The 13,236-nt window shown below is 40.0% G+C and overlaps 1 protein-coding gene across 16 annotated transcripts in view; it reads left to right on the top strand.

Annotated features, from left to right (window-relative positions):
* plekha5 (pleckstrin homology domain containing, family A member 5) overlaps positions 1-13,236 on the top strand; it is a 114,866-nt gene that overhangs the window by 79,146 nt on the left and 22,484 nt on the right. For 9 of the 16 annotated variants that reach the window (XM_077515859.1, XM_077515858.1, XM_077515857.1 and 6 more), the window contains 7 exons: positions 476-514; positions 4,970-5,090; positions 5,211-5,315; positions 6,988-7,060; positions 8,659-8,759; positions 9,530-9,645; positions 11,250-11,735. In XM_077515859.1, coding sequence (XP_077371985.1) covers positions 476-514; positions 4,970-5,090; positions 5,211-5,315; positions 6,988-7,060; positions 8,659-8,759; positions 9,530-9,645; positions 11,250-11,735 — 1,041 coding nt within the window. Of the gene's footprint in view, positions 1-475; positions 515-4,969; positions 5,091-5,210; positions 5,316-6,987; positions 7,061-8,658; positions 8,760-9,053; positions 9,424-9,513; positions 9,646-11,249; positions 11,736-13,236 lie in introns of those variants that run through there. The other 7 variants (XM_077515856.1, XM_077515864.1, XM_077515863.1 and 4 more) reach the window with 2 other exon arrangements.

Here is a 13,236-nt window from a genome sequence, read left to right as displayed (position 1 = left end):
GGCTAGTTTATTAGTGTAATTTAATTTTCATTAGGGATGTTTTGGCCTTCTATGTTTCAAATTAATGCTAATTGTCAGACGAAGGGGAACCTAATTTGCTTGTGAAGCGATCAATGTGTGCTTGCATTACCAAGTAAGTGCCTCAATATTGTTATTAGAGATTATAGGTGGTTTATATGCATTGCTGTTAGGCACAAAAGCACAATATTGTTTTTTTTGTTTTTTTGTTTTTTGTGTGAGCTCTCTTTTTTACAATATTGTGATCTTTTTTAAATATCGCCAATGCCCCCACAATATCGTGATAATTATCGTATCGTGACCTTCATATCGTGATAATATCGTATCGTGATGTTTGGATATCGTTACATCCCTACTGGTTACTGTACCTTGTTCATGAGAAGAATAACAGTACTGCCGCAAGTTCCAACACCTGACACTACGGACTCAACATCGTTTTCTTTCCTCTGTTTTGTAGTGTGTATTGTGGAAAAATATACCATCCAGCGTGTAGCAGGTAAAAACACTGTTGGCTACAAGCATATTATGAACATTTGTGTCTATGTATAGCACTTGAGCGTGTCAGTGTGATGATAAGCCTTGTTGATGCACACTAACACACTGTGGGTGATTTGAATGCTGTCTTGCCTGATAACCTGTTATGCAGTTACATTCCAAAGTCCAGTCTGTTGTGTTCATCCAAATCTTAGCAAACAGCTAACATAATGCAGGGAGCTGATATCAAAATCTCTGAGTCACAGGTATGACCTTTTATAGAAAACTGAGCTGCTGTATTAATCCCTCGTATCACCACCATACAGGCCACAATGTGGTGATTTACACGGGAACAGCAAATCTTCTCCTCCTCTCACGCTGCAAAGGTTGCTTGATAACATGCCAGTTGGATTACACATTGTGGTTCTGTGCTGAAGAAACATGTTGCTATAAGCATCAGCTCACCTTGTTGCTTACTTGGACAGAACAGAGACACATTCATGCGATAAGGCTTGTTGAGCTCTCTAAATATCTGTAAATTGTGCTGCATTGTTTAGTTCTACAGTGTATTCTGATCCCAGATCTTTTGTTCACCAAAAAAAAAAAAAAAAAAAAAAAAAAGGTCTGGTCCATTACTTAACAAAGGTGTTAGTTCTTTCTTTAGAAACGCTGTGTGGTCATTTTAAAATGCACTCTCAGCCAGTCTCAGTTCAGTTACCCCCAACCACCACCCACACATCACTGTACGCAGCGCGCCAAGCCTCATTGGCACCGTTATCTTTCCTGACCCTATTAGACTTACGTGCGCGTACACGCGCACGCAAACGCACACATGCTGTCACCAGTAATCTAAAGGAACAAGCCTCATGTATAAGTGATGGTTTGCCTTGCTAAAGACAGGCCACACTACAACCTAGTAGTACAGATAAACCACACGGTTTCAATAGAGCAATCTGCTTTTCATCATACTTTGATATGGCGTTATCTCTTTGTAGTTTTCAGCAAATAATAAGACATAAATTGTTTCAAAATGTAGGATAATAAGATCGGTTTGATTTTGAAAGTGATGCAATTTTGATCTTTACCTAGTAAGGGTTGGAAGTTTTATTTATTTATTTTTTGAACAGGAACCAGAGAGCTCAATGCAGGAATTAAAAGGAAAAACCTGAAGAAGTGTACTCAGCAAGCTCATTCCATCATTTGATGGGATCAGTTTTCATATTCTCAAATTACACCATAACACTAAAGTGACCCAAGTAGGACTGAGGAATCTTTTTTTTTTTTTTTCTTTCTTTCTTTCTTTTTTCCTGATGGGCGTGTGTGCGCGTGTGTGTGAATCTGAAGTATGTTTAGAAAAAAGCCTGTGTATACAACACAGCCTGACTGCAACATGTTTTATTCTGAGATGGAGAAAATGCTTGAGAATGATGTTGTGGTGCACAATCATGGTTGTTTGTTAGTTCTGTTATTTTGCTCCGACTATTACTGTCTTCAGAAGTCAAAGTCATAACCACTATGGAATTGAATCGGAGTACTTTTAAAGTTGACAGGCAGTCAGAATAGCATGTTGTATATGTGACTCTTGACTTCAGCAATGGACAAATCTCAAACTCTCCTAACTAAAACAGTTTGTACACAAATCATGTATATTGACATTTGTGCTGGTTGCTTCTAAAAGGATTATGATCCAGTGATGCTAATGCTTCGTCTTTTGCTTCAGTGTGGTACCTCAAGGTCCAAGAAAAACTTCTGTGATGCTTGTAGAACAGTTGTCTGACAGCCCTATATCATTCTAAACGTCCACAGTATACCTATGTAAATGGAGGTTAATTGCTGTCTAGACTTGTGTAGTAAAACTTAACATTTTGTTGGCCATAAAATGACAGTGGCAGATAACTCAACTCAACAAGAGGAAGATCTAACTTGCTAACTCTCTACCTTAAAGTATGTTCTATCAGTGTCTAAAATTTCCATTCCGTGGTAGCTTTAAATACATTAAAAAAAAAACTGGAAAAAAAAAAAAAAAAAAAAAAAAACTTTGAATGCATTTTTTACTTTGGAGAGCCCATTGTACTTTTAATGCATTGAGTAGTGCTGTAATAGAAATGTTTATAGCTCCCGTGAGGGATGTTAACAAATTGTTCCTTCTTCTACAAGCAAGTATACAACGCCAATACTTTTCAATTTCACCAGACGGTGATTGATTATAATGGCTAAAGCAGTTATCCACAAACTACCACACACAAAGAATCTTAGAAGCCGATGGAAAATGAGCATCGAAGAGAGTTATATCATTTTAGGTATACCACATTTTAAAGAGATGAAATATATTAATTAAACAGGAAGGTCTTAAAGATATGTTTATATCATCTACACAAGTCTTTATCCTTTTGTTCTTTTTTTAAATACACAAAATAAAATTCATAGTGGGCTTGGGTCATTCTTGGCCTCTGATGGTATGATAACCGTGCAAAAAAATATTGCAGGATGATGATCACAGTTCTAAAATTACAGTTCTTAAATGACATAATAGACAAATTTTATTCAATCCATCCATCCATTTTCTTAACCGCTTATTCCTCACAAGGGTCGCTGGGGTGCTGGAGCCTATCCCAGCCGGCTTCGGGCAGTAGGCGGGGTACACCCTGAACTGGTTGCCAGCCAATTTGCCAGCCAATTGCAGGGCACACAGAGACAAACAAGCATCCGCACACAAGCATATTAGATTTTATTTTAAAACAAAATATAAATGTTTGATACAGTAGAAATGTGTACCATATTAAGTTTAAATAAATACATGAATAGATTTTAACATTATACTCTGTTTTAATTATTCTTAGTAAGTTACAGTGTCCTATCATCCCATTTTATTTAAAGACCTGCTCATGTTGTTCTTGGGGCTAACTAGCACCCACTGGCACCATTTTTCAAGCCTAAAGGACATTAAACAACAGAGCAAAAGGACATCGGTGTTTCTTTTGTCTTGTTCCCTCTCTCCTCCTCTGTATGTAACTGCTCGCCCATCAATGTTCAGCTTCCTAGAAGGAGAAAAATAAGTTATTTGGGGAGATTAACTTCAAAGGGGTGGCTGTTTACTCAATTCTCTAAGCAACCAATCATATTGTGGTCTGCTTAGAAGACCGCAAAAAAAAAAAAGAAGAGCTTCCAGCCAGTATTAGGCGTTATTGAAACTGACTTTTTTTCACAGTAAACCTGGTCAACAGCCCATGCCTACCTTCATGACTTCCTTTGACGGCCCTTACGTTGTGTTTTCATGGTCAGTTGACACATTAATTAAGGTTCACTTAAGATTGAACTTTTCACTGCAAGTGTAGTAAATCTTGCAAGCTCATTAACCGGAGGAGGCAAATCACAGTGGCCACTCATCACTTTTCACAGGAAACTATTTTAGGGTTGGAAATTGTGTCCACTGTGATTCAACGGAGCATTAGTCAGCTGCCTGTCCGTCACAGGACTTCAACTCTGAACGCAGCACAATTAATTATTCAGTCCCCTGGCACAGCTATCTTTTAATAATGAAAGAATCCTCATGAGTGGTCATTAAAGGTTATATAATAATGTATTATATAATTTTGAATGAAAAAGAAATGTTGCTGCATCTTGTGACTAACAAAGCCAAACGGCATAACTAGTGCTCAAAATACAGGTAAGCAACTATCACCTGATTGCTTTGAATCAGTAATTGTTTGTGTTAAACATGTTGCTGTGTTGCATGAGATTAAGCATTGTGTGAGTGGTGCCTGCATTTTTTTATTTTTTTTAAATTTTATTAACTGAGAAAGTGTCGTTCCTTAAGTTGTTATAGTGTCTCATGTATGCGCACCTTGACAATGACAGCATGGAATCTGCGGTGTTTTTGTTTTTGCTGCGGTAAGAGTTTCGGGCTCAAGTGTAGCAAATTGACAGATGGAATGAATGGAAAAGTACTCTGTCTCTTAGGCTCCTGTTAATGCATGATACCATGTAATCTGAGGATTTTTAGATCACCAGCATCAAATGAACAAGTTTGTTGAGTAAAATTGGTTTGCAGCGTACTCAGTTAGTGACCCAAAACACTAGCGCTGCAGTGCTTCTACTGCACTGTGTGGTGTCATGTTTCCACTAGATTACAACGTTGTTCCCCTCCTAAAGAATGTAGGACATCCCCATGGGCCAGACACAACTTGATTTACATGGTGCTCAACCCGATGACAGGTTTTGTGAATGTGTGACAAGATTCATATAACAGGCATTCTTGTGTGAATTGACCCCAACTATGGCTGTATTTCAGTATGTCAGCATTCTCAAACAACTGGAAATGTTTTCTGACGTGACAGTGAGTGTGATTGGCTTGACTTTGTTCCAAGCTGAAATCTCATGACAAAAGTTTGAACTATAGTGAAATGATAGGTCTGCATTGTATTGGGGTTGAAAGTTGGACTTCATGTGCTCTTGCTTGGCTTGTGTGCGTGTTTAGATCTACCGCCAAAGTGCCAGTGAATGAAAAGAAGGAACAGCCAAGAAGCACCATGAGCGAGACCTCCAACAACACAGGCAGCTCGGACTGTGCTGCAAACCAATCCAGTGCAGCAGCAAGGGTGAGGAGCATACATGGAGTAATTGTGGCACTTTTTACGTACAAATGGAAATATATTATATTTCACAGTCTTTTGACACTGTCTTTTGATGTATGTTCTCCAATTATATTGTAACTGTAGGCATCGAGACCTCCTAAAAGACTTCATAATTTTGGAAAGAGATCAAATTCTATCAGGAGGAATCCCAGTGCTCCAGTTATAAAGAGGAACTGGCTCTATAAGCAGGTAAACCAAGCAGTTTTGATTATGCTATTTTATGTACACTGATTCCAGTGGTGTCAATCTAGAATTAATGTTTTCATGATAAATCGCAAAATATGTACCATAATGGCCTTGGGGCTTTATTTTTATTGCCCAATAGATGTGCTAGAAAATTGAAGTAATAAAAAATTAGTATTTCCTTTCAGTCTCCATAGACAGACTACACACCCTAGTTCAAATGGTTCAAATGCCAAGTTTTGTGAGTTAAAAAATAAATAAATAAAAAGACTTTAAATGATGCCAGTTTAGGGTGTATCCCGCCTACTGCACAAAGCCAGCTGGGATAGGCATATATACATCCATCCATTTTCTTGACCGCTTATTCCTCACAAGGGTTGCGGGGGGTGCTGGCGCCTATCTCAGCTGGCTCTGGGCAGTAGGTGGGGGACACCCTGGACTGGTCGCCAGCCAGTTGCAGGGTACACAGAGACGAACAACCATCCACACTCACAAGCACACCTAGGGACAATTCGGAGCGCCCAATTAACCTGCCATGCATGTCTTTGGAATGTGGGAGGAGACCGGAGTACCCGGAGAAGACTCGTCCACCGTGCCGCCATATATATATATATATATATATATATATATATATATATATCACATGAATAGTTAAGAAATATTTTTATTTTGGTCTCACTTTTCGAAATATCAAAAATACGTGGAATTAGAAAACAGGGTTATGTCGACTTTTTTATAGCCGCTCTGCATTAATAGGCATAAGATGTCTATTTGATGCCATAGAGGATCTGATTTCTTTGTCCGCTTCTGCTACTTATACTGTTTGAATAGCAGTCCTTCATCAAGGCTCCTGCTTACTGCAGGGAGGTGAAAAGGGGATGCTTGAGGCGCTCCTTTACCAAGCAGGACTCTTGGATGTCCTAAGTGGCAGACTCATTTAGTTTTGATTGCAGCCTCCCGGCACTGTCCTTTCAATTCATGAAGGCTTCCTTTGGCTCAGCTGCCAGCTGCTGTTTCTTTAGGAGCTCAATCGGGGTGATGGAGCTCAACCACGGATTCACAATTCTGCCACCCTGAATAAAAGCTGGATTTTCCGGCCTCTTTGAAACTTTGAAGCTATTGAAGTCCTTCCTTAAGGAAACAGTCAAATCCTTCAGCAGATCCATTGGGGGCATATACAGTAAATGCCCCTGTGAGGGGACAGTGAAAAATACATGTTTTTGAATTCAGCCTAATTCTAGTCAAGTCTGACCCACGTTTCAAGCTCATGATAGAAAATACTATGAACAGCTTGACACATATCTTGTCAAACATATCTTGATGAGACTTTGACTTAAAAGTTTGGAATTTCTTTTGAAGACTCTAATTTTACCTTTTTAATGCTCAAAGACTTGTATAAATAATTATCTTTAATTTTAAGAAACCTATACAGAGACAATCTTCGTCAATATTCTTTTGCTCAACATTAGTCGCATTGAACCAGGATTTCAGACCATTCAGTAAGCAATTCTCCCTATGAAAAGATATTTTAAAAACCAGTCATTAATTTTGCGCATTATAAATCAAGAAATGTCCTCAAATGCCGAGTCATAACCACATCCTATTTAATTAAGAACCTTAAATATCCTCTCCAATTGAATATCTAACAACGTGTCCTATTCTTCTGGTGTCTTTGCAGGACAGCACAGGGATGAAGCTGTGGAAAAAGAGGTGGTTTGTGCTGTCAGACTTGTGTCTATTCTATTACAGAGGTGAGTCATGACAACTAAAAGCATATTTCATTGCTACTGTGTGGTACAACTGTGCTCTGAGCAAGACTCTCAACAATGCTGTCTAGCCTTAAGCCATGCCCTTGGCAACTTCCGTTTCGCTGGACTCAATCCTGTGATTGTATATGACCCAAAGAAACAGTTGGAATGGGTATGTGAGAAACATGGCTTGGATTATGCCTTCCAAACATGGTTTTGACAAAAGAAGCTCAAGATGGAAAATGGGTTTCACACTGATTTAGAGTTGTGAAACAAGTTTCCAGGAATCAGGCAGTCTCCTCTCACATTGTGGTTCCCCTCTTATAAACCCCCCTTTTTTCTTTACATCTACAGGCGCTGTTGTAATTCAACAATCTACCAACAAATGAGCGCCCTATCTCTGCCCAGATTAGGTTTTGATCACACTTTTTTAATTTGTTAGCAGGATTACTACTTAAACAATGGGTGCAGATCCAGATAGGTGGTTTACATCCTAGCTATTTCTGCTCTTAATGTCGGTATGTCAGTAAGAAAGCTCTTGATGCTGATATTAGATTGGGACTACTGGAATGCCTCAAATATTGACAGTGTTTGAATGAGTGATTCACTCACTATTACAAAATAGGGCTGAACAGTAAATTGAATTCAAATCCTAGCTTATATGTTGTAGTATTCAGGTTAAGCAACAGATACACAGAAACTCCTATTCCAATGATGCTGATTCTGCTTGCTCAATTAATGCAGACCCGGTCATTCTGCTAATCGGGATGACATCAAGTCTGTGTTGTTTCTGCTGTCTGACAGTGCTGTTGCCTTCTTTCCGCCCACTGACTGACAAAAGCCAAAGGCAGAAGCATTTAGATTTAGCATTTAAATCCAAAGGATTTACACAGATGGGCATGTTGAGAAATTGTATCCATCAGCAGAGAGTGGGTAGTGAGTGTGGTCATGATCTCCCCTATCATCAAACCAAAAACAACCGCTTGCGATTGTGTTTATCAGCCAATTGAACTTTACTCTGGATTTTGCACAGCATCAGCTTATGGCCTGTAAATGTATGTGTTTTAAAGAAAATTGGATTGTCCAATGTTGTCAAATATGCTCGGAATATTTCTACACTACCACAAACCATGCAGAGATAAGTTGTTTTACAAAATCATTTTGCACAAATTAGGCTGTTTATTTTTTTCCCTTTACAAGTGATTTGCTGAAACAAAAACACTATTTGTAATATTCAATTCCCGGGAAGCTTAAGGTGATTTATGAAACCAACCAAATAAATGGCATGTTGATGTGTTTTGTTTCCCTGCACACTTTCTGCTGTGTGCAGAGGATTGTAAGTATCAAGATGGGAGGTTAGCTTCTTGCTTAAAACGCAGAGCTCAATGCAATCCCCCCTGTGGAGAGCATTCTATTGTCAATATGGAGCCACGTCTACAAACTTAATGAGGATCAGGGCTGCATGGAACTTTGAATACTCATCTTTTCCACAAACTGCAGAATGTAACTGCACTGTGCACATTTTACATATTTGTGTACCCTAAGTTGATCTAAACTGCTCTTCTGCCAAAATGTTTAAACGTGCCATTTTTGCCTTACAGATGAAAAAGAGGAGGGGATACTTGGCAGCATCCTCCTACCAAGCTTCCATGTATCCATGTTGTCTGTTGATGATCACATCACCAGAAAGTATGCCTTCAAGGTCAGTGATTTCACCATCAAACAATTAATGAGTGCTTGTAGAAAGCACATATCTGAAGTAACGAGAGAATGAACAAAAACCCTCCATTAAGTGCTTTGGTAGGATTGTACAGGATTGTATTATAGTTGTACAACAAGTCAATTTTTATTTTTATTTTTTTTATTTTTTATTTTTTATTTTTTTTATAATTGACGTCTGAAGAGCCGAAATATTATTAAGATACAGGCCAGTGGTCACATTAAATGGGTTCACAGTATTGCGTACAATAATGATTTTGGGTCCTTCCTAAACCCTAAAAGTCAACAAGTTCTCCTGCCAAACACAACTAAAGACAGACACCAAGGAGTCTGTTGTAGAAAGACTCTACCAACCACAAAGCCCACTTTTTTTCCAATCTTGTCACATGCTTTACAAGAGGCGGTTGAGGTAATGAGGCAAATGCGAGAGCAGGACATGACCAGCTGCCATTTCTACACTCTAAATCTTCTGCATAATGTTTCGGGTAATTGGTGTATTTTTTTTTAGAAACTGGTAAACAAAATATTGAGGTTGTCTAATAACCATTCTTTTTCTCTGTCACACTTGACCGTCTTGCTTTACTGGCTGGGAGGCGTCATTTTAACCATGCAGCAACGTGTCTGTCTGCCATAAGATTCCTGACCTGGTAATTATACTTTTACAAAGTCATGCTAAGTCTAGATGAAGCACTGCCTTTTCCAATTCTCAATTGACCTGGCACTTTTCTCCCTTTCAGAAACCTTTTCATGCAGGCGACGCACCCCAACATGCGGACATACTACTTTTGCACTGACACAGCCAAAGAGATGGAGTCCTGGATGAAAGTGATGACAGATGCCGCACTTGTACATTCCGACCCTGTCAAAAGGTTTGTCAACCATCAATCATTACGCTATACATGTAAAAATTATACTGTACAAATGTAGTTTATATTTTTTTACCTTTTTTTTTTTTTCATTTGATGCATTCCTTATTTTTAGTGTAACTCAGGCAATTGTGCTGAAATCTTACTGCCATAGTGTTGGAAAAAGTTCACCACAGACATTTGGCTTTTTTATTTCCTGTGTTTGTCAAAGAAGCCTTGACCTACGTAAAGGTCACTTAACTATGAGCAATTTCAGTTCATGCAAACAAATGTTGTGTGCTTTAGGCATATCAGCACAATGTGTGCCTCATTTAATGCTGGGCACAGCTTTGCTAACTCATCAGTTGAGATGATAGTCTTTCCCATTTTTAAATGTTATTTAGCAGCCTGCCTCTGTAATGCCCTTTAAGCATGGGTGAGCAAAGGCGCAATGATAAAGTGCTTCGTAGCTATACAGCGCTGCAGAGCCTAAAATCCACTCAATGGCTCTGTCAAAAGTGTGATGCTGATAAAAGGCAGTCAAGTATAGCGACACTACTTGTATGTGCTGGGTTACATTTTAGATTTTATTTATTTATTTATTTATTTTTTATGGACTCCATGTGGTTTCAGGTAGGTAGGTAAAGGCTGTACAAGACATGATGTGACTGTGGTAGCTGTTTAAATGGGTTCAAGCGCAATTTCTGAAGGAATGCCCCTTCAGTAAACCCGTCTGATAAGAGGAATTTGCTCATCTTTGAAGTGATGACCTTGAGTCCATCTAAGGCCAAAGAGTGGCAGTGTCAATTATTTCCAGAGACCTCCCAAAGAAATACACATTTGTAGAGCTGCAAATTGATTTCTAGCTGCTGAGCACCACCTTTCAGACATGCCCTGGCAGAGGCTGTTTTTTTTTGTTTTTTTTTTTTACTTGAGATATCACATTCCAATTTACACACCGGGTCGCCTGAGGCAGCTGAAAGAAACATTGTGCACTTCCTCGACGCACTCGCTCTTTGTTTCACAGTAATAGCACAGAGTTTGCCAAGGTAGAAGTGCATTACTGCTGTAGTATATTGGCAATTTAATGGTATATAATGGTACAAATCTGTGAATCCCAACCAGGGTGCCATGGCACACCTGTATGCCTTGAGAGATCATCAGCAGATGAGCAGGACATAATGATTATCAGCGAAATAAAGTGTAATTGGATAATTTATTAATTATAAATGCATATTTGCTCATCTATCTTTGTCAGTGACATATAGTGATAGACAAACCAAACACTCTTCTATTAGTTGGCATAAATTGCAATAAACCCGTTGCTATTTAAGTAACAAAGTTATAAATAAATAATAAATAAATTAGCTTTGTGTTCATTTTAACAGGCCCAGATCTCTCAGTAGTTCATTTGTGAGTAAATTAAGTAAGACAAAAGTATCATTATATTTGTTTGGTGGTGTGCTGTGAGATTTTTCTAATATAAAGCGGGTGCCTTGGATTAAAAAGTTGGGAATCACTGCTATATAGATATTTTCAACAAGAGTTCGGTTTGTTATCAATGTCATCATCATATATTGGTGCAGATGAGCTAATTTGTATCTGTATCCTTTGTCTGCTATTATAAGGTTGGATAAGCTAAAAGTGGAACAGTGTGGCCCTCAAGAGGTTAATCACGTGGCCAATCACAAGCCACCGTTGACACAGCCCGAAATTGAGAACAACGAGCGCAACCGGGAGGCGGACCATGAGCATATGTCAGAAGAGGACAGGAAGCATCAAGATGCCGAGCGCTATGGCTTCCAGAAAGATGGCGCGGACCCCAATCGCCCCCTCACCAAGATCAACAGTATCAAAATGCAGCCAGCCCAAGCAGCAGCGGTCACGGTCAAGCTCGCAATGCCACGGACCTCAACAGAGATTGATGGCTCACACCAGAGCCCGCAAGTCAACGGAGCTGGTGAATCCAATCCAGCTGACAACCTTGGAGTTCCCCCTCAGCGAAGTCCAAACTACGAGCCCGAACGGACTTTGAGTCGGACAAGCTCAATGCAGCAACTGGAGCAGTGGGTTCGCACGCAAAGAGGACGCACCCCGGATGATGACACCAGAAGGTTTGTTTGATTTAGTTGCATTAAATTAATAAAGTGCCTACATTATAATCACATTTTAACAAAATGACACACTGAAGAATGATGTCTCAGCAACTTGGGTGTCAGAGTGCACCAACCGACTGCACATTTCCAAATTTTCTTCACAAAACATCTTCCCTTCCCACTTTCTGCATCTCAGAGATTTTGACCATATATGACTTTAAAAGGCATCTGCACTGGAACATTGAGTAGTTCCTAAGCCGCCCATCTCACTACGGTTTACAAACCAGTATGCACGAATGCCAAGTTCTGACAGGAAGTTTGAATGGAAACTTTCTCTTTGCCAGCTGTACTTACTTTGAACCTATGTGAAGCAATGATTTTTTTGTCTCTGGAAAGGTTTACTATGTCCACTCCAGTGGTGTTCGTTTGGATTTCTGCTTACTGACTGTTACGCCCGGCTCGTCAAGGGGAAGGGAAGTAACACAGTAACAGAAAAATATAGAGTAGATAAACACTGGGTCGACTTTAGCATCTTAGTAGTTTTAATTGAAGTTTCAGGCAGGGGTTTGACAAGGGAGTGAAAGTGGAAGGTGAACAAACAATAACCGCATGTGACAGAGCGGAGGAGAAACAACAATAACAAAAGGGGAATAATACATGGATACACAACGAGCACAAAATGGGTTACCCAGCTCACGGGTTTAACGAGTGTCTCACAACAATAGCCAACAACGAAAGCGACACCAACGAGGCGAGCTGCACTGATAAGTTCCAGCCGCCCCGAGGAGCGGCAACGCAGCGCTTTTTATTGTGGAGCAGTCCGGCCAGGTGGTAGTCGGCGATTGGCGGAGAGGGCTGGAGCTGCTCCACCGAGGGCGTAGGGGGGGACGGCCACCGCCCAGGACGTCGCGCTGGCACAGTCGTCCAATCCGGGTGTCGCGCTGGCGCATTCAAACTGCAGTCCCATTAAACGGGCACCAGCCGACACAAACACACACATACATACAGTACTAGGAGAGCGTAGCCGGCGGCGGGCCCGAGCCGCCAGCCGTAACACTGACCAAATACATATAGCAACACAAAACGTTCTTGGTTACTGTTTAGTCAAATTCCATTAATGTGGAATGATAATGTCCAAAAGGAAGGCATGTCTGCAGTTCATTTGGTTTTTGAACTCTGAACAAGATGAATCGTTGTCAGTGAATATTGGAGCTATCTGCAGATAGGCAGCATCCAAACACTTCTCATTTCATTACAGTGAAGTGGTAGACATATTGGTGAAAGATAAAATAAGAACTAGTCTGTTTGCCTTCTGACAAGGATGACTTCTGTTTATTTTTATTTTGCAGCTGAAGCCTTTCTGCATACAGCAGTGGTGGCCAAGTCCGGTCCTCGAGAGCCTCAATCCAGCCTGCTTTCCATGTTTCTCTTCACTAACACACCTGATTCATGATCAGCAATGGATCGTTATCAGGCTTCTGCAAAGCTTGCTTATGAGCTGATCATTAGATTCAGCTGC

Source organism: Festucalex cinctus, chromosome 3, assembly GCF_051991245.1.
Source record: "Festucalex cinctus isolate MCC-2025b chromosome 3, RoL_Fcin_1.0, whole genome shotgun sequence".
In the NCBI taxonomy this organism is placed as follows: domain Eukaryota; kingdom Metazoa; phylum Chordata; class Actinopteri; order Syngnathiformes; family Syngnathidae; genus Festucalex; species Festucalex cinctus.
This window is presented reverse-complemented; position numbering and strand designations above follow the sequence as displayed.